This window comes from Frankliniella occidentalis, unplaced genomic scaffold (genome assembly GCF_000697945.3).
Source record: "Frankliniella occidentalis isolate FOCC.00 unplaced genomic scaffold, Focc_3.1 Scaffold16, whole genome shotgun sequence".
NCBI classification, from domain to species: domain Eukaryota; kingdom Metazoa; phylum Arthropoda; class Insecta; order Thysanoptera; family Thripidae; genus Frankliniella; species Frankliniella occidentalis.
In genome coordinates, this window is record NW_026267146.1 from 549571 (window position 1) to 569739 (window position 20169).

At 56.9% G+C, this 20169-nt stretch overlaps 3 protein-coding genes across 4 annotated transcripts; 1 reads left to right on the top strand and 2 right to left on the bottom strand.

The window, feature by feature from the left end:
• Nucleotides 1-56: 56 nt before the first annotated feature.
• Nucleotides 57-8293, bottom strand: LOC113205659 (uncharacterized). Its single transcript, XM_026421367.2, has 5 exons — nt 8114-8293; nt 3360-3515; nt 2957-3287; nt 2536-2859; nt 57-2023 (listed from the first exon to the last, which is right to left on the bottom strand). Exons 2-5 carry the CDS (start codon nt 3501-3503, stop codon nt 1638-1640), a joined length of 1185 nt encoding a protein of 394 aa, XP_026277152.1. The 5' UTR covers nt 3504-3515; nt 8114-8293; the 3' UTR covers nt 57-1637.
• A 2017-nt stretch (nt 8294-10310) lies between these two features.
• On the top strand, nt 10311-18998 carry LOC113206334 (collagen alpha-3(IX) chain-like). Its single transcript, XM_026422366.2, has 23 exons — nt 10311-10623; nt 10948-11030; nt 11811-11891; nt 12000-12240; nt 12776-12992; nt 13079-13252; nt 13413-13484; nt 13566-13661; nt 13748-13936; nt 14214-14285; nt 14395-14487; nt 14577-14738; nt 14819-14993; nt 15075-15174; nt 15594-15960; nt 16065-16181; nt 16265-16456; nt 16537-16603; nt 16720-16799; nt 17529-17583; nt 18058-18159; nt 18258-18425; nt 18518-18998. Exons 1-23 carry the CDS (start codon nt 10604-10606, stop codon nt 18694-18696), a joined length of 3102 nt encoding a protein of 1033 aa, XP_026278151.2. The 5' UTR covers nt 10311-10603; the 3' UTR covers nt 18697-18998.
• On the bottom strand, nt 18995-20116 carry LOC127748844 (uncharacterized). Of its 2 annotated transcripts, XM_052264048.1 has the most exons (3): nt 19895-20116; nt 19387-19698; nt 18995-19071 (listed from the first exon to the last, which is right to left on the bottom strand). In XM_052264048.1, the coding sequence occupies exons 1-3, from the start codon at nt 19971-19973 to the stop codon at nt 19028-19030; spliced, it is 435 nt and encodes a 144-aa protein (XP_052120008.1). In that variant the 5' UTR covers nt 19974-20116; the 3' UTR covers nt 18995-19027. The 2 variants fall into 2 exon arrangements, with proteins under 2 accessions (XP_052120008.1, XP_052120007.1); XM_052264047.1 differs by having other exon boundaries at nt 19063-19698.
• Nucleotides 20117-20169: the final 53 nt, after the last annotated feature.

Here is a 20169-nt window from a genome sequence, read left to right on the forward strand (position 1 = left end):
CCTCTACACCCTACTTCGTACGCCCCTGAAATTATTAAGAACACAAATTAGAGTAATTCCTTTCCATTATGGTATGTTTATTTAAACATATTTAAAGCATCAAAAAATAGAACGACTTACAATGAACAAACTCGACTCATGCTTATGGCGGTACAAAAATAATAAATTAGTCACGGCACAATTACAATATTCATCACAGAATGATCGCAACAGCCACGGCTCAAGCTGCCACTCACACAATACTTAGGTAACGTCATGACTTTGTGATTCATATTGTGGTAACATACAGACAGCACTTCCACCACACAGTCGAATGTTTTTTTAACAGCAATACAAAACACATGACAAAATGACTAATTTGTCAATCATGGCAACAGAGAGTCTACTCCCTTTTTTTGATCACAAAAGCCGTCTTAATTCTACTAAAGAGAGGTACATTTTACAGGAGTTATTCAAGTTCTGAAACTTGGCACTGGATATTAGATTAGAATCACATTTTTTTCTATATCGATATTTGATTGACTTTTCTTGAGAGGAGCGGTCTTGTTTTGAATTTACATGTATTGACATGTGCAAGATTCTCAGTCTCAATGCTGTAAAAAGATTACAATGGCATTGTCAAGGAAAAATTCCAATACAAAATTGACGTATTTACGGTCATGTTCAGATAAAAAAAAAATTCTCACTAGGCTTTAACAAAATGGCATCTTACAAACTATCTTCTTAACGTGTCATTGAACTAAAATAAGCCTCAAAAGAAAAGATGCAAAAATAACAATACTGCCAAAACAAGAAAGAACATTTGTCAAACCATTTGCATGGTATTTACGAATTTGAACGTAGAAAGAATTTATCTTTCTTGAAAATACAATTTTACAAATGTTGTCTAGAACTTCCTTATCAATACAACAGGGAGAGATAAATCAGATAAAGATATATACAGTGAGGAAAGGGGGGAAATGTTGAAAAGATAAAAATAGCAGCAAGAAAGAAAAACCTTAAAATTAATTAACACATGTAAACTGTGCAATTATTTTATATACGAGACATTATTTGGTTCAAAAAACAATAAAAAAATAAAAGTTGCCCAGAAAACACACTACGTAAATAGCAATTGATTTGATGTGGTGTGTAGGATGGGCAAATTTAATTTATACATATTGTTACGCCACACACTTAATGCAAAGTTTACAATAAAAATAAATTCTCAACAAAAAAATCAATGTGGCAAGAAGTCTGGACAATTAGATAAAACATAAATCACAGCACAGAATAAGTAGCTACTGACTGTGTCACAGCCTCTCAAAGGCTTTCAGTAAGAGTTGACTACGCAGTGACATGAGGTGTTCACTAGGAGCTTACATAGTCTGTTCGTCTTACAGCCCAAGTCCAAATAAACTTTCCTACCACATATGGAACACAGAAAAATTGGAGTGATATCTCTGTAAACAAAACCCCTGAGTGCACTGCACTGCAATCAAGACGAAAAAAAATTTAGAGTCGATCAAACATTCATTCTGATGACAAAGTACTGCCAGAAAACATTTCCGACAGCAAAGACTCGTCTAGTGAACGCTGGCGGGCCTGGGGCGCGCGCGGGGGTGGCGGGGGCGGGCGGGGCTGCCGCTGGCGCCCAGTCATGCCCGCGGCGCGGCGTCGCCGTGGTGCTTCCTGGTCTGCACGAGCCCCTGGCCGAGGCCCCCGAAGCGGCTGTAGTCCACGCCCGCGCCCAGCGTGGCCACCACCACGTCCTGGCGGTGCACGGGCAGCACGGGCTTGGCGAGGCCGCGCTGCCGCTGCAGGCGCCGCTGCAGGACGCGGAAGGTGAGCAGGCTGGCGATGAAGGAGACCACGGCCACGGCCAGCAGCACGGCCACCAGCATGCCCTGCGTGCCAAACAGCGGCCATGACGCCCCGACGTAGCTCCACGACACGGACCCCGACTCCCCGACCTCGTCGTCGTCGTCGTCGTCAGTGTCGTCCGGACCGTCGCCATCTCCAACGGCACCGTCCGCGGGTTCCGCTGAAATAGTAAAGCCGATTAGGATAAGGTGAGGGTGGTGGTGAACAGGGCATACAATCTAGGCCATTGCCACTGGAAAGAAATAACATTGTACCACAGAACATAAAGGGTTCAGAAACTCTGTACTTGTTTACTTTAGTGCGCATAAGGCTCCAAGCAAAGTACTTCATACTTCATATGAAGTCCGGTACTGATTCCCCTTAGTCCAAGTATTCCCCAGCCAAGATCGAGGCAGTACTGCACTACGAAAGCGCACAGGAGGTGTCCTACCCTCTGGTATACATGGTCCCCCCCTGTGATTGGAAATGGAAAATCTCCTCATTCCGTGGGCGAAGATTAACGAGTCCCGAGAGAGGAGCAACGCGTTAAAGGAGATTACACGATTCTTTATCTAGATGTGGGCTTAATCGTGCATCACCGTGGAATTCTGCGTGTAGGTGATAATTCACGAGAGGCTATCACTATGCTGGCTGGTTGTTGCACACGCAAGTTGAGTGCCCAAGATACTCTACCTGCTATTGTGAAGTCACCGCCACTGCGCTCGGCCCGGGTGGACAGCAGATCGAGCTCACCGAGCCCGCTATTCACGCCCAGCTGCCCCAGCTGTCCCGCTGAGCGGTAGGGTGCAAAGACGCTGTTGGGTTGGCCGTCGGGCAGCCCCAGGGTGTGCAGCCTATCCTCGGGGGTGGGGATCGACGGCGCGCCGCACGTCTGGTCGGCCTGGTCCGTCTCCACGAACTTCTCGGAGCGTATGTCGTGCTGCCGGTAGAGGGTGCGCAGTGACTTCTCGGCGTCCTCCGACAGGAAGGGCTTCCGGCTCAGGACCCACGATACGACTGCGGGCAGGACAAGGGTGGGTCATAGGTCAGGTCAGCGCCAAGGTCATGACCGCGGCCAAGACGAATGATCCGGAGCCGGTGGCCGGGAACTCACCTTCGCGTTCAAACAGGTTGGGCTCCGAGCAGCCCCAGAGTAGCGCGAAGTCGTTGTAGTCGGAGGCGATGAGCTTCATCATGACGGAGCGCGAGGCGCCGCCCTCCAGGTCGTGGAACGTCATGTTGAAGCGCGGCTGCTTCTCCGAGTGCGTGTACTGGGCGAAGGCGCGCACAACCGCGTCACCCTCGCGAGCCCGGTAGGCGAGGCGCGCGTGCAGGCCGCGGCCATCCGGCGAGGCCGTGAAGTGCCAGCGCGTGCAGCCTGGGGAGGAGTCGTGCATGCCGGGCAGGGCGAACGCCTTCAGCTCGTACCACGGCTCGGACACAAACTGCAACGAGAGAACCGCGTTAAAGTACCCGGGCCAGCCTCCAACTTGTTGTGCTCCTGCGCACCCACTCACCTGTTCCACGTCCCAATCGGCCAGCGGTGTGCTGAAGGGGCAGATGCCCGGCTCGACGATCTGCGCTCTTACTCCCGGTGGAGCCCCTGGTAGGCCGGCCAGCGCGGCCAGCGAGACCAGCAAAAGCCCCGCGGCCCAGCCCATAGCTGTCCTCGGCTGCAACAGATAGACGACAGACAGCTCGTCAGTCTCCCAGCTCCGAAACGCATCCATATCGGCTGTGGCAGCTTGTATCCGGTATCTGTGCGTTGATCGCGGTGGATTTTGCTCGCTGCCCTCTGCAGGTTGACGCGATCGTGAGCGTGACTTTGAGCGGGCCAAGTCTGCGGGGAATGCCCAAGTACGAAGTAGAAAAGGGAATCTCGTGAGGGGTGGGCGATGCGCTTTGAGTAGCATGGGAACATTCGCTTTTGTTGCTGAGCTTAACTTGTTGCTGAGCTTAACTTGAACTTGAAATTAAACTTTAACTTTAAATGCTCAGCTCTGTCAGGAAGCGCAAGGGGAGATCGCCCGGAAGATGGCGTGAAGTGAGGCGCCTGGCGTGAGACGTGGGATGTGAGGTGGACGGACAGGCATGCCAACCAAAATCGCGAAAACATTTTAATTTTAGCGCGCCGCAGGCCAAGGTAGACGCACATTTAGCTCAGCTTCACACGGTTTTAACGTCCGTCTACCTTGTTTATTAAACATGGGTTTGTTTCTTTGCTAGTGCAAGCACCCGCCCTCCGCCCTGCCTGCACCTCGCTGCTTCCTTCCGTGCGAAACATCCCGCCCCTTTTAAGCAGATGATATCTTAAAACACCTACACTGTACATAGAGTATACATAAGTGATATTGCGGTGTCAACTAGCTTTAACTCTCGATAAGGAAAGGGAACGACGCGCTAAACGCTTAACCATGCACAACAGCATTCTTGCGCGCTGGAGGAACGGCGAGGGATTGAAAGTAAGCAAGCCGAAAACGAACGCCAGGTCGAACAGAGGAGAAAGTATATTATTTTAGCTTTGAACTTTTAAACTTTTATGAGACCCTACAAATCTTTCCAAATATGAGGGAACATAAGCGCTCTACTCTTAAATTTGTTTTATCTGATTTCAAGATCGATTCCTGATTGAGATTTCTTTTTTATCTGAGGGGATGGGCGCGTGCCAAGAAGATTGCAACCGCTTATCGGTCACGATGGCACTAGGTAATCTCAGACACCTAGCCGTCCTAGTATCCCGTCGTCTAGGCTGAGGAGAGAGAGGGACAGGCGAAGCGGCCTTTGGAACCTCTGACCAGTCATCGCATGCTGCACGATGGGGTTGCTAACCAGCCCGATAGCAGCCTCATATATCCACGTCTACAATGTAAGGATATATGATTGATTGTGATGAGACACGACCCTGAAAAAAAACCTGACTGATGCAATAAGTAAGTGGCAAGTAGATGCGTTTTCCGAAAACATGTGAACCTTCAAGACTTTCAAAGAGGATGTTAGCGATCTAAATCTCCTGCAGAGCGTCCATACAGAACTGGAGACTTCATACTTAAGAAACAAATGTGAAATTCGTCACATTTCTTGTTACTCCCCTGAGAAAATTTTTTATCATGCGCACCCTTGGCACAAAAGCGTTTGCTAATGCGCTCACTTGTTATGGTGCCCGTCACCTCCACACCCCACCCTATTACCGCAACCCTTTTTCTACCACGAGAGTGCATTAAAAATGAAAAGTTTTCTCCAGAAAGTGCATCAAGAAACGTGACACAGTGGTCACATTGATTTTACCAGTGTTGCGCTATTGTGTGAAATCCTAACGCTGCCAGTGAGCCTCTCTGTGCTGCGGCCTGCTACTACTGAGCGAACCGGGGAGTGCAGCAGCCCCATGCAGCAGCTGACATTGTCTAGTGTAGCTTGGCCGAGTGGCGGTACGGGGAGGGAGGGCGAGGGAGGGCGAGGGAGGGCGAGGGAGGGCGAGGGAGGGCGAGGGAGGGCGAGGGAGGCCGAGGGCGGCCGAGGGCCGGCCTAGTCAGCGCCTACGTGCCGCACAGCCCGTCGCCCTGCTGCTGATAACGAGACGCCACGATCTATCAAGGGTTTCGCAGGCCCTTTTGCGGCGGAGTTGTGGTGCAAGTGACCCGGCTCTCATCAAAGTCGAACACAAATTCAACGATCTGCGTCGCTGCAACACGCCCCGTTCACTCAAACGCATCGGAGGGGTGGGGGGAGTTAGTGTGCGACTCGAGACTTACTATGGGGGAGTAGTTCGCATTACATCCGGTTCCTGTGGAGGGTTCGGGGTGCGGGGGGGGGGGGGTCTTTGGGCCGACGCCAAGCGCTTCCCACGTCAAACTCCTGCAGGTCCTGCAGCCAAGTAGGCGGGGGGTAGCGTTCTATTGCAGACTCGTACACAGGCGAGTATTATAGTACAGGGCACGGCGGGCCATGCGCGCCGTGCGGGAGTCTAGAGGCTTCCACCGACTCCTGGCCCAACCAGAACGGAAGTGAGAACAACAACAAAGCCCCCTTATTCCGCAAACGCGGATACGGTTTAGCCGCGATCGTGGCCTATAATCATGCAGATCCGCACTGACGATGGGGATGGGGAGGAGTGTCCGATTTTGAAAAACGCATTCCGTCCGCTCGCTGCGCGATGTGATGAGATCTGGTGGAACGTAAACGCCCGATACAAAGGAAGGGTCGGGCCAAACTTCGCACTCGTGGACTTCCCCCACCCCCTTCCCCCGCTCTACAACCGTGGGGTGGGGCAGGGGGAAGGGGGGGGGGGGGCGAACACCTCACCTCACAGGCGTTGGTCGCATTTGAATGACGAATCAGCTGGTCAGGCCGGCCGTGTCGGGACGCGTGACCAGTCCTCACGTGTGGGAGTGAGTAAACGAGCAAACAAAGAGAGTGCCCCCCAGCGAAATTCAAGTAAATTAATTCAATTCACCGTCTTCAGGAGGACATCGGCCTGACGTCAGCTTAGACAGTTCGTCTCATAATACTGGGGGGGCCGAACCGACCAGACCACAAACCACAAGGCACACGCGTGGCAGGCAGGCGAGGAAACAAAGAGACTAAACCGACCAGACCAGACCGCGCCACCGCGCCGGGGCAGACCGCGCGGCGGGGCGGTGGTGGAACAAAGGAAGCCAAGACTGCACTTTGCTGCGCCGCCGCCGCGCCCGGCCGGCTTTGCGCCCACAAGCAGTGCGAATTGCAGCAGTTACCCGAAGCAAAGCACACGGCCACACCAACAACGCTCTGCAAGCTTGCCATTCGGACATTCGCAAACTCGAGTCGAGTCGCCCCCCTCACTAGTAGACTCACACTTTCCCACGCATGATAAGGAAGCTCGCCCCACACCACGCCACGCCGCGCCGCCCCCGCGCGCGACACGTTTATTAAGACACAACACGCCATTCTTCGGGATTGGGATAGAGTGGCCCCAGATGTGGCCAGCGCGGCGGCTCCACGATGGTGGTCGGCTGCCTAGGACACACCCAGAAAAAAGCTTGAATATGGTTGATGCAACATTATCGTGGTTGTGAGAACCCCAAAAATACTGTTTCCAATCACGTTGTCATTGTTGTCTCAACCATATTTTCTGGTGCTTCCTGAGCCAACCATAAAGATGATTGCCAATGCTAGTCATTTCTCTCGGTGGACACTCAGACAGTGCCGTTGGTGACGATGACTTGCACGTCCTGCTGCCGGTGTACACCGCACGCACGCGGGCGGGCGGAACAGAATGAGAGTTTAAGTCGGTACAAGACCACCGCTAATAAATGACCATCCGCGACCATTTAAAAACGATGAAACATCGAGACAAATCAATGCAGGTTTTTGCATTTTGGCGAGTTGTCGACAGACTTGCCAATCTACTCCAGAGGCGGCAGCGGCGGGGTGGGGGACGCGAGGGAGGAGGAAGCGCGCACGCGTAGTGCGTCGTCTGCGCGCGGCATTGACACTGCCCGCGACCCGCTCCCCCCTTCCCCACCCCACCCGGCGCTCCACGCTGCCGCGCGCCCCACAGCTGTGTTGTCTGCATCAGCTGATTGCAGTCAGTCTGTCACTGGGGCAAAAAAGGGACACAAAGGACGCCGGGGGCTGCCACCGCACCTGGACACACCTGGCGCCCCCTGGAGGTACCTCCTTGAGGACCCACCAACACGACGGCTCCCTCCTAAAGAATACGTTATGTACGATACGTCTCTAAAAGATACGTTATGTGGAGTACGCGTCTAAAAGATACTATCTGTTTTGAGCTTTCTTGCAGCACATTTTTGGCAGCCGTTTAGGATCAAAACGGGGTTGAAATATGGTGCATCAATGGTTTCAGATGACAGTTCGAGTCCCCATCTGCATATTTCAGCCATTCGAACAATTGGTTTGAACTTCTAACAGATGTGGATCGCCTGCCAAAACTGACCTCCTGATAACCTCAAAACTAGTAGTATCTTTTAGAGACGTACTGAACATAACGTATCTTTTAGAGACGTACCGTACATAACGTATTCTTTAGGAGGGAGCCGTCGAACAGGTGACGACGGGGTTGAACACACGATTAAGCCCGCGAGACTGGAACACCACATCCACAGATGATCTTCTTGCTCCTGAAAATCATGACTGGCGGATGCCTCCGTTGTCACTCGACGCCCGGCAGCCGCCCTTCCCTCCTGGGCCCGGGTCAGGTCACGGGTGGGGTTGTTGCGGCGCGCGGCGCCTGGGCCGTTCGAAGCGCGGGCACCTCCACCTCGCTCGCCCTTACCTGGAGTGTCAGGTGAGGGATGTCCACGAGGTACGCGAAGCACGCCGCCGACGGTGTCGGAGGAGGAGGAGGCCACGGGGCCGCGGTGCGTGCGGGGATCGGGTCGCGGACGCGGCAAACACAAACAGAGAACAGAAAGACTCTCGCTGCCCTGGCCTGGCCGCCCTGGGCTGGCGTACGTGAGCCGACGGCCCCTGCGCTCGGCTCGGGCCCGCCTCGGCTCGCCTCGGCACGGCTCGCTCGGCCCTCGGGCCGGGCTCGGCGCCGCGAGCCACGGCCGGGCTCGATCGCGGACCCGGGGCTCCGCTCGTCGCGCTCGGCTTGCGCGCGCCGCCGCGACGTCCTTGGCAACGAAACGGGCAGAGCCACATGGCGAGCGGCGCGGGGTGGCGGCGCGTGGCGCGACGACGGCGACGCCTCACAGCGACGCTGGTAGGTGGCGCTCGCTGCCTGGACCGCGGACCAGCAGCGGCGGGGGGCCATCGGCCAGGCCGGCCCGCGGAGTCTGCTCAGCTCGCGATCGCCTCGCCAAAATGCCCCACGCGAGCGCGAAGCGAGCGCCGGGAGCAAAGAACTCTCGCGGAAAGGACCAATTGCGCAGGGGCAGCTGCCGCTGCCGCCAAGCAGTGGAGGGTCCACAAGGTGTCTCCTCCAGGGAAGATCAAGAGGCCGCGGCGGCAGCGGGAGAGGCCCCGCGCCGCGGCCAGGCACGTTGGGTGGCCTACCCGGCCGGCGGGGCGGCCGTCTTCAGCCGCACCGCGAGGCGTGGAGCCCCGGGAGGCGGAGGAGGAGGTGGGGGGCGGAGCGGAAGATGGGGGCGTCACGATACGATACCCAACGCACCCGGCCCGGCGGGACCGGGGCCGACTATTGGGCCGTTGTGCCTAAAATTAGCGGCACGCATCGCTTAGCACGCCGGCGTGTTGATTTGCTAGATTCCCTGACCCCCCCCCCTCCTTCCTTCCCCCTTCACCCCCACCCTGTGGCGTGGCCGAAGGGTCTCTGCTCCCCGACGATATAGGTGTTCCTTCACCATCCCCTTGCTTCCTCTTCTCCCCCCCCCCCTAAGCGCCTGACATCCTCCTCCGCGAGATCGTTCGTTCCCCCTTAGTTTCAACAAATTAACCAAGTTATCGGGGAGAAGTTGGGCGTGCGAGGCGGGGGGCCTCGGGCCGGCGGACCCGCCGGTAGCGCTGCTGTAGGTAGTTTAGGGGCGGGCGGTAAATCCGGTGGGGATTGGAAAGCAGTCGGCGACGAGGGGAATGCATCAGCTGGGGACATGTCGCAGACAGAGTGGGAAAGGAAGTGGGGTGATTAAGGGAGCAGAAGAATTTGGGGATCGTGCCGTTTGACTAAAATCACGAAGACAGAAAAAATAGCTAATGACCAACTCTTCTTCTGTCTCTTCTCCATACCCTACTTCCCGCGCCCCTCCCCTTCCCTACCTATCTCTCTCTCCCTCTTTTACGCACATACACACACATTCCTTTGGCTACGCCACCGAGCCCACGACAGATCGCATTTCCACTGATCTAGTAAACGCGTGGCGCTGGCGCCTAAGGAAGGAGAGAGACAGAGAGAGAGAGGGGGGCGGGGGCGGGAGAGAGGGGGTGAAATAGACGATTGGCTGTTGGATCGCTCGTCGCGATGTTGGATGCAGGGGATCCTCTATTCCCCCTCCCTCCCTGGCTCTGCTGAACGATTCTCCTCATGTTGGATTCACACGATTCACATACTGCTGCGAACTCTTTTCTAACAATCTCGTAAACCGACCAGGAAACAAGAACAAGAAGACGAACACGGCAGGGACACGACAGATTTTCAGTTCTGAGGTTGAGAGGTGGTGTCGTGACAAATCGCCCTATCCTTTGCTTTTGGCAGAGCTGCAGGAAGGTGTTCTGTGGGGTGGTGACGATGAGTTGCTGCACCTCAGAAAGCCGAGAGTGCTTAGCTGCTCTCAAAACAAACGCAACAAAGATTAATTCAGATCCATTCGCCAGAATCTATGGAAAGCTGCGATGAAAGCGGCAAGCAATCACCAACACCGGGAAGGTGTCCTCAGAGCCCTTCTCGCACGTCTCTGACCGAGTGTCGGGTTGGTCCGCGATGGTTGTTGTGGTCGTCGGGGGCAGGGAGGCGGAGGGGGTGCGGGGGTGCGGGGGCGGCGGTCGAGATCGAGGAACCTCGCGCTCTCTTCCGAGAGCCGTGTCAGTTCCCCGTCGAGCGCCCTCGTGCCGCGTGGCTCTCTTGCGTCTTGCTCCCCGAGAGTCAGATCAAAAGTGAGCAAGCATGATGATCTTCGGCGATTCGACAAGAGAATTAAGCCACGGGGCATGCTGATCACGGGCGGTCCGGAGCGGATTAAAGTGCAAGTGTATGGAAAAGTGACGAAAGACGGAGGGAAAGTGAACAGTGCAGACACGTGGTGGACACCACTTGAGCGTGACTCAAGAGATTGTGCTGACGTGTTTAATTTGAGGAGTTACCCTCATGTGGCTCCAGCCGCACAGGTAGGTTGGACCCGGGTTGCCACTTCACACGTAGAAAATTGTTTCATTCAATAAACATGAGGAAATTTTTCTCTTGATCCAAAAAAAATTTCTTTGGTTTAACGACAAAAATTCCTTAAAATTTCCTCAAAGAAAGGATTTTTTTCTGTTTATCTTAGGTCAATTTCGTTGATTCAATGCTAATTTCAAGGAAATTCCCTAGTTTTAAGGAAACGATTTTCTGGGTGCACCTCTGTCAATCTCGGTGTCAATGGGCCGATGCACGCGCACAATGTGTGAACTCCGAGACCGGCCAGATGAGAATCCGTTTGATTTGTCCCACAGGTGGGGGTTGCGCCGGCACCAGCCGCAGCTGCAGCTGGCAGTCGTCCTGACTTGCCTTTTCTTCCTACAGCTGGTATCGGCACGTAAGTTTGACCCTCTCCGTTGAGAAATTCTAGCCTCCGTGGTTTTGGGATGTTTAACCCGGAGGTTGGGGGGGGGGCGATCAGAAGGCCTACGCGCCCACCCCATGGATAGTTGTCGTCCCTCTCTAGACGTAAAATATTTTATCGCGACCACCGGCGGGGTGTGTGTAGTGAGTCGACTGCGACAGTGATAGCCGGCGCGGGCCGAATTCGTGCCAACCTTTAACCATCTTGCCGGCCCAACAAGACCTGTTTTTTGCCTAGTATCGAACGGTCTAAAGGACTCAGGGGAGTGGATTCCCTGGGCCGGACCAAGCTCGGGAAATCCATTTCTTTCCAATTTTCTTTAAAAATAATAACTCTTGAATCAAATAAGCTCTGACTGACTTAATGGCGGGTGCTGTTCTTAAACCATAACCACGCAGCCAAAAGGGGTACTCTTTTTTACGACTGCTTCAGAGCGTTTAGAATTACCACGAGGTATTGTATAGAGAGTTGTCACATTATTTGTACCCCCGGCGTAAGCACTATCATCATAGGGGTAAAATTAATGTGGCATGTTGGGCATGTCCAGGAGTTTTTTTGAACAGCATCAGGGTGCGAGGAGAACAGAGTAAGTATTCCAGACAAATAACAAAGCGAACGAAAGCCCCCTCGGTCTCGGCACAGTTATAGGAAATAAAGGGCTTTATGCGATGCACGCGTGTGTGGCCTTGCAGCCGTCACCTGGCCTGATTTAACGTTCGCCACGCCAAGCCCTTTTTGCTCGCGCTGTTGCAGAGAGCGGGGCCGGCGTGTCCTACCCCGACGAGCAGGACGGCGGCCCCTGGGACCCCGCTGAGGACTACGGCGAAGAGGATGGTACAGTGAAAATTAAATTAGATTAATGTTGTAATTATTTTGTACGCTTTTTATTTAATGAGAAAGAAGGGGTCGGCGTTTTGAACCTGAATGACTGATTACTCGCAGAGGATCTCCGCGGCTCCATCACGGCCAACACGGCGTTCGACGGCCAGGTGGACGAGGCCAACGGGCCTTGCTCGGACTACAAGCCCGGGGAGGACGACCTGCAGGCCTTTGACTTCATCCGCAAGTTCCGCCTCGACCTGCTCGGCACCGAGTTTCCCGGGGTGACACGCGTCCGCGGCTCCAACCGCGTCCAGACCGCGTACCGCCTGGAGAAGGAGGCCAACCTCACCCTGCGCACCAGGTGCGTGCCCAGGAGGCGCCTATAAGGGCGCCCACATAGAGTCGACTCTATGCGAGAACACGCCTCGCGCGGCCACAGGGCGCCCGCCTCCTCGGGGCTGTTTGTGTTGAAGCCTAGCCAAGCCCACAAAGCTTCAGGGCGTAATCTGAATTTCGGACACTTCTGGGCGCTTTGAGCCGCTCTGCGCCCCCTGGCCTGCCCGCGGGCCGGCGGCGCGGCGAGCACGGCCTAGTTGTGGGTAGTTTGTTGCTAAAATACGGCGGAACCGGGGGAAGGGCGCCGGCCTGGCAGGCCGGAGGTATAAATAAACTTTTGTTCACAAAGAAAAATGTAACCTGAACGCTCCTTGAAGCGCTTCAAAATAACAAAAAAAATACAAGGGTCCTGTGTACAAGGTGGTATTTTGGTAAACTGTGCCGCTTTCACGCGTGACGGCGAGTTGCCTACCCGGGCCATTAAGGCGCCGTGCGCAGATACGTCGCCCTTCTCACGCCTGCCCGCTTAGATCCGACTTACGTGTTCTCTCCATGTTCAGGGACATCTTCCCCACCGGGCTGCCGGAGCAGTTCTCCTTCGTGTGCAGCTTCCGCGCGCGCAAGGTGCCCAGGACGTCCTGGCACCTGCTCCGGGTGACGGGGGCCTCCGGCGACACGCAGCTGGCCGTGCAGCTGAACCCGCACCGCGAAAGCGTCGAGCTGCAGCTGGCCGACTACCAGGGTCAGATACAGACCGTCGCCTTCACCAACGCCGTGGTGAGCGCTCCCGCAGCACCCCTAAAACGCTGCCACCACACAGACTGTTTCCTGCTGCTCCCATTTTCAGATTTTTTTGTCCTCAGAATGTCTTCGACAAAAACTGGCACAAGATCCACTTCGGCGTGTTCCGAGACCGCGCGGTGCTCTACGTGGACTGCGAGGAGGCGTCCTCCGAGCCGTTGGGGCCGCGGGGGCACCTGGACGCCAACGGGCGCATCTCCATATCCAAGATGGTGGACAGCCAGCAGACAGTGCCCGTAAGGAGTGGTCGGGGTGCGGGCTGCGGATTCCAGTAGAGAAATTCCACTGAGTCAAGAGAAAAATTCTATCATAGTTTCTTACATTGAATCAACGGAGCCGTTTTATAGGAGTGAGGGTCAGCAACAACAACCACTTATCTGTGCCTCTCCTTCGCAGATGGACCTGCAGTGGATGGTCATGAGCTGCGACCCACACCGGCCAGAGAGGGAGACTTGCGATGAGATCCCGGTTTGTAGACTTGGCATCGAGTCATTTTATAAAAACACAGTTTTCCATCGACTCTCCACTAAATTGTGCTTCACTGTCCAGAAAGTGCCCTCGAAGAGGCCGCCCACGTCCATCGTCGTGCCAGCCTCGTGCGAAACCATTTGTCCGCAGGGCCCACCCGGCTTGAACGGCTCCGCGGTGAGTCCCCGACCCCCGCTCACGTTGTCGACGAAGCCACGCGCGGGCGACGCGCAAGTAATCTGATTCTTCTTGTTGTCTTCCAGGGTGTCGCTGGACCGCCGGGCCCCGCCGGGTTCCCGGGGCCCCAGGGCCTCACCGGCCTCCCCGGCCTGCGGGGCGAGCCGGGCCCTCCTGGCTTCAGCGGGCCGGCGGGCTTGCCCGGGCCCGCGGGGATGGTCGGACCTAGCGGCCTGCCAGGCCCGCCCGGTATCAAGGGCGAGCGGGGAGACATGGTAAGCAGCCTCACAACACGGAATAAATTGACCAAAATTAGTCAATATCTTTTAAAATTGTAAGTTTTCTGGGAAAATATGCAGGTTATAATTTCAATTTTTAGCAAAAATTCTGGGTAAATTTCGTGACAGTTTCAGTGAGATATTCCTGCCAGCATCCCTGCTGCTGCTGGCGCCCGCTCGCGGAGCGTAGCCCGGCCCGTGCGACACGGACACCGCGTGGGCGGCCTACCTCCGCGGCGCTGACCCGCGCGCGCCTCTGTCTCTCTGTTCGCAGGGCGCCAGGGGGCTGACCGGAGAGAAGGGAGACCACGGCGAAGCGGGCTACCCCGGAGTGCCCGGCCCACCTGTACGGTAACAGAGGATGGAAGCACCTCGTGCGCGCGCTCACGTACACTCTGGCTCCGTTGCGCCACGAGAGTGCTGCGAGCGCAAATACTGGAGTGTCGCTGTTTCAGGGACTGCCGGGGCTTCGCGGACCGCCGGGCGACGTGACCAGAGCTCCTCCGGTGATCGGGCCGCCAGGACCCATCGGCCCTGCAGGTCCCCCGGTACGGCACACCAGGTCCACGGGAGCAAGGTTGGGTGGCTATCGACGGCAAAGTCCGACAGTACTACTGCATGATCGGCTTTATTACAGGGTCCTGCGGGATTCGAGGGGGGCACTGGCCCTCGTGGCTTCCCCGGGGAGCCAGGACTGCCCGGGGCGGCTGGCAGGGACGGCCTCCACGGCGAGAGGGGCCTCAAGGGCGAGCGCGGAGAGCAGGGGTTGATGGGATTGACCGGCGCCCAAGGACCACCGGTGTGTTGAGCTCGAATGGCTTTGATTTTTTGTACATCATTTAGAGGAAATTGAGAACAATTTTGTTATGTTAATCGCAGGGACTGCCGGGAGCGCCTGGCTTGCCGGGGGCGCAGGTGGAGGGAGAACACGTTCCAGGTCTTCCAGGTCCCCCAGGACCTGCTGGAGAGGCAGGCTTTCCTGGATTGCCGGGTCCTAAGGGCAGCAAAGGGTCACAGGGAGACCGGGGCGAGTTTGGCGCGCGTGGAGACAAAGGTATGCGTTTCTCTGCCTTCCTTGTAAAAGTTGACTCGACATATTTTGGTGAGGGGTGTAAAACCTTTTACGGTCGCATAGGTGACAGAGGCCCAGCGGGCATGCCCGGACTGGACGGTCTTCGAGGAGAACCGGGCAGGGATGGCCTGCCGGGGCCCTTGGGGCTCAAGGGAGAGCCCGGGTGAGTCCACGCCCGTCGACACCACCACTGTGCGGTGTGTCAGGGCAACGACACGACAGTGTTGCGGGTTTGCATACCCTAGGGGGCCATGGCGCCTGACGAACGGCTGTGTAGGTAGAGAAAAGGCAAACTGTTGTGTCGTGGCCCTGACACCCTGAAGCATGATGAGGGATTATCCAGAAAGTACGTCCATCCGTTACGGACTAGCCAACTGCAGCCTCTGCTAACTCTCGTAGCGCCTGATGGCTAGGCAATATCTTGCCTAAAGCGCATGCGTGCACTGCGGGGTGGCCTACCCCGAGTCTCGCAGGCGCTGAGTTCCCCGAAGTTTGCCGAATGGAAATTAAAATAACGGACGCACTTTCTAGACGAATGCTTGTGTGTGCTCTTACTGATCTCTGTCGTCTCTCTTCCCGCAGCCTGATGGGACCAGTCGGACCGCAGGGCCAGCCGGGCCTCATCGGCCTGCCCGGGCCGGCGGGCGTCCCCGGCCTCCCCGGCGCCATGGGCTTCAAGGGTGACGCCGGGATGCCCGGGGCGCCCGGACTGCCGGGCTCGGCTGCGGGGATGGGTGAGCCGGGCGCCCCTGGCCGCATGGGACCGCCGGGGCCCCCCGGCAACGACGGCCTCCGCGGCGACAAGGGCGACGCCGGCCCCCAAGGCCTCCAGGGCCTGCCGGGGCTGCCCGGCGCACAGGGCTTCCCTGGAAAGGACGGCGCGCCGGGCCAGGACGGCCTCCCGGGCCGCCCCGGCGAGCAGGGCCTGCGAGGCTTCGAGGGCGCTCAGGTGAGCCAGCGGCTACCCGGAGCACTCCGCCGCACGGCGGGCTGCCAGCCAGGCGTACGAGGCGCGGGGCGTCCGCCTGCTCACTGTCTCTGTCTGCTTTACAGGGCATGCCCGGCAAGCCTGGTCTGCAGGGGCTCATGGGGAAGCTGGGCCAGAAGGGAGACGCCGGCGAGAAGGGTGAGACGGGACCAGTCGGGCCGCGCGGGCTGCCCGGCAACACGGTAAGCTTGGAACTCGGTCGCCGACAACTCGATCGCAGCTGAGCCCCCCTCAATGAACGTTCTGATGATGTCCGTCTTGGCAGGGCTCTGCGGGGCTGCCGGGCGTCCCCGGTACGAACGGCATGCCGGGCATGGAGGGCAAGCCGGGCCCGTCCGGCCCACCGGGACCTCCAGGACCCCCCGGGGAGGTCGTCCACGGGCCCATCGGCTACCTGGAGGCCAGCGGCCACCCTGGCGCTGCGGGGGCCCGCGGGCCGCCCGGGCCACCGGGAGTGGTGAGTAGAAGAACAGTTCTTATGCAGTCGAAAATCTTGCTAGCCGCGCACTAAATCATAGGTCCTCTTGTGCCCTCTAGGCCGGCGAGCGTGGACCCGGCGGTGAGCGGGGCCCGGAGGGGGCGCCGGGGCTGCACGGCATGCCGGGTAGGTACAACAACAGCTGGCCGCCGACACGCCCGGCGCGGGCCCGCTGATGGGGCGCGTCCGGTCATAACGCCACTTGACGCTCATAACGCCCCCCTCTTTAAACCCTGTCGCAGGCAAAGAGGGACCTCCAGGCATTCCGGGAGCGCCCGGCCAGCGAGGACAGCCCGGGCCGCAGGGGCTGGCGGGGCCGCCGGTGAGTAGGTGGTGACGGCGGCGGTAGCCCCGTTAAGTTGTGCCACCCGGTGCGCACGCGAGGCCCGCGGGTTTGCCTACGCTACTGACCACGGCGCCTCGCTGCTGAGAGCGCTCAATGAGCTCATTTTGTCCATGATTCGTTTGCAGTCATTTTCTAGTCACATCCAGTCATTTTCCCATACCAAATGCCCCAAATCCAGTCTTATCTAATCATTTTATTTCTAGTCAATGTACAGTAATTTCCGCGGTGACGTGCCTTTCGGCCGTCACAGCTCCATGCTGCTGGGTTTGTTTTTGTTTCGATGGCACAGCGCGTTAGGACGAAACTTCGTGTACTGATGCAGCTTAGTACATGGTTTCAAATGTTCATCGTCTCCAGTCTCTACCTCAATGAGTCCAAAACTTATCGCTCAGGACGGTTTCCTAACATTTTTATTATTTTTAATGAAAAAACAAAAACGTAGAATGGTAACTGGGCAATTTATGGAGCTATCAAAATGGCGAGATCGTTAGGATCTAGGATCAGAGCCGTGAGACGATATAAATAATACAATTATGTATGCAGAGAAAATAAATCGGTCCGGAACCTCTGGTGTTGGCGACCGTGCTACTTTACTTGCGAGCCTCCAGGTGTAAAGACACAACCTTCCCAGCCGTGTGAAGGTTGTTAAAACCAAAGTGTAAGGAAAACATCTCACGATCTGTTGTTTGTTTGTTGTCGCTGCAGGGTCGGACGTACACCGAGGCGGAGCTCAGGGAGATATGTGCGTCCGTCTTGCGAGGTGAGTTTGATTTCACGCACGGAGGACGGGGGACACCGTGGATCCGAGTTCTGTTTTGAAGAAACTATCATCGCGCGAGGAGGTGGAGCGGACGTCACGGCCAGTCGCTGCGTCGCGGCGTTCGCAGGCTGACCTTTGCCGAAACGTTTAGCAGCGCGCGATGAACTTCGCTGCTAGTCGTTTGGGTTCTCGAAAGTAGCGACTGAACGCGTCCGGCGTCAGCGCCATCGGGACAGATACAGAGAGATTGTGTGCGCGCGCGCGTGTGTGTGTGTGTGAGAGAGAGAGAGAGATGGTGGATTTAGTCTCGTGAGGCGAGTCGCCTCACGGTGAGCCGTCCTCATTGAGCCAGCTCGCCTCAAGAGAGAGATAGAGAGAGGGGGGCGGGCTGTCCAGGTGTGGCCGCCGCGGTGTTTCGGCCCATATCGTATCGCTGTCGGTACGAGATAACGATGCCCCCTTGCCTTGTTCCAGACCAACTCACGGAGCTGACGGCGTCCCTCATTGGCCCGCCCGGACCCCCGGGCAGAGGGCGCCCCGGGCGGCAGGGTTCACCGGGACCGCAAGGCCTCCAAGGTAAGGTTCGGAGTGCACGCCATTTGTGCCATGCCTACCGATCTCGTCGTCCTGCCCCTGTTTCACGAGGTGGTTGCTGTTGTTTGCTGTCTTTGCAGGCGAGCCCGGCCGGCCCGGGCTGCAGGGCGAGCGGGGCTTCATGGGGCTGGCGGGGCCCGTGGGCGCGCCGGGCCCCCAGGGCGGCCAGGGCGAGCGCGGCGACAAGGGCGACCGCGGCCCGGAGGGCGTGGGGCTGGAGGGCCCGCCCGGCCCGCGGGGGCTCCCAGGTGGGTAGCTCGGGGACTGTGGGAGCGGGGTGCCCTGGTGGGCGTCCCATAGACCTCTCTGACGCTGCTCTTTCTCTCTGCTTAAACCACAGGACCGTCCGGACCGCCCGGGGTGGGCGTGCCGGGCCGCGCGGGTGACCGGGGCGAGCCGGGGCGCGGCGGCCAGCAGGGCCCGCGGGGCTCCCCGGGGCCCCAGGGCCCGCCCGGCTTCTGCGAGTACTGCAACATGGCGCCCCCGCAGATGCAGGCGGGCAACTACAAGGGACCCTGAGCGCGCCGCGGCAGCCCGAAGAGGCGGACGCGGGTTCACAGGCCCGATAAAGATGCATTTTACGTCAAGACGCACAGTCGCCATCAGCTGGATACCTAATTTGTATTTTCTTGATCTCAAGAGTTTCGGGCAGGAGAGGAGCCTGTCTGGTGCGCTGGCTATGGTTTTGAGCATTGACTGAAAAGAAAGCCATTTATCATATTGACATATAGTCAATTTAGAGGGAACATTGAGTTTGAAACTGCGACGAGCAGCATGGGGCAACAATTTTGATATTTTTCAATAAATTTATTTGAAGGGTATTCCTATTGTGTAGTTTCTTGGACTCCAGTTAACGTTTCAGTCTGCATATTCCTGGGTAGAGGTATCGAAAATCTGAAACAAATGACACCACCGTACAGCTCAATTCAGCTCCAATGCTCGGTAATACGTCCCATGGAGTTGGCTACTTTGCGTTTTGGATTCAAGACTCGTCACCAGAAAAAATCTTTATCAAAACAGGAACAGCAATCGGCAACGTGAACTTTTACCTTCGGCTAGAGACAGCCACTGATTTCATCCTCCGTTCTCCACAATTTCCACACATTTTAACGAGCGTGCGAAGTCGATGCAAACAAAAATCCACGTTCCTATTTGCACTCTGATCACCGCTTTTCGCACGGAGTCGCGAGAAGAGTTTGCAGGCCACACCTGAGCCGCTGACGCAGTTCTGTGCCTGCAACGCGCACTGGTTGGCGAAGTTGTACATGTAGCCAACCCCGTTGACGGAGCACACCGGGTCCCACACGGCCGGGCAGTTGACGTTGCAGAGGCCCTGCGGGGCCTGCGGCGGGAGAGGGGCGGGGCCGGAGGGCGGGTAGGGCGGGTAGGGAGCGTAGGGCGGGTAGGGCGGGTAGGGCGCGAAGGGGGGTAGCACGGCCACGATTGGGGGGCTTGCGCTCGAGGGCTTCGGCGTGGTGGTCGTCTCGAGCTGCGTCAGCACCACCGTCCACCAGAGCGGCCCTGCAGCAAAAAGGGTCCTGCGTCATATCGGACCATGCACGTCAGCTGCAGCTAGGGACGCAAATTTTCAAGGGAAAAAGATAAATGTGTTTAATGAAATTTTGATGGAAAATTCCTTTTAGTGAAAACTACTGATTGTTGTAGCAGTAGTAGTCAAATTTCGGTATTTTTGTCGCTGTGCTTGAACCTAACGTACCCGCGGGGCCGAAGGGCGGGAAGGCGAAGGGCGGCTGCAGGCCGGTGGCTGGAAGGCTGAACACCGCCGGAGACCCCATACTTCGCGCCGCCGTCGTCGACTCGGCCACCCGTCCACCTGCATGCAGGCTTACAGCCCATCCCCGCGCTCCCGGCCCCTGCCAGCCCCGCCTCCGATCGAACCCTTTCCCTTTACGACCAATTTCCGCAGAGATAACGCAGCCTTGGTCTTTGGCCTCCGCAGTAGTGGGGGAAGCAGGGGGAGCGGGGAAGTGG

Excerpts from the sequence above, each read along its gene's own strand:
- LOC127748844 (XM_052264047.1), bottom strand. The coding sequence starts at position 19,973 with ATGGGGTCTCCGGCGGTGTTCAGCCTTCCAGCCACCGGCCTGCAGCCG. Across the intron at positions 19,699-19,894 it reads CCCGCCCTTCGGCCCCGCGG|GGCCGCTCTGGTGGACGGTG; the intron begins GTACGTTAGGTT and ends TTTTTGCTGCAG.
- LOC113206334 (XM_026422366.2), top strand. The coding sequence starts at position 10,604 with ATGTGGCTCCAGCCGCACAG. Across the intron at positions 13,253-13,412 it reads ACAGCCAGCAGACAGTGCCC|ATGGACCTGCAGTGGATGGT; the intron begins GTAAGGAGTGGT and ends TCTCCTTCGCAG. Across the intron at positions 16,457-16,536 it reads CGCCCGGGCCACCGGGAGTG|GCCGGCGAGCGTGGACCCGG; the intron begins GTGAGTAGAAGA and ends TGTGCCCTCTAG.
- LOC113205659 (XM_026421367.2), bottom strand. The coding sequence starts at position 3,503 with ATGGGCTGGGCCGCGGGGCTTTTGCTGGTCTCGCTGGCCGCGCTGGCC. Across the intron at positions 3,288-3,359 it reads CCGATTGGGACGTGGAACAG|TTTGTGTCCGAGCCGTGGTA; the intron begins GTGAGTGGGTGC and ends CTCTCGTTGCAG. Across the intron at positions 2,860-2,956 it reads CAACCTGTTTGAACGCGAAG|TCGTATCGTGGGTCCTGAGC; the intron begins GTGAGTTCCCGG and ends TCCTGCCCGCAG.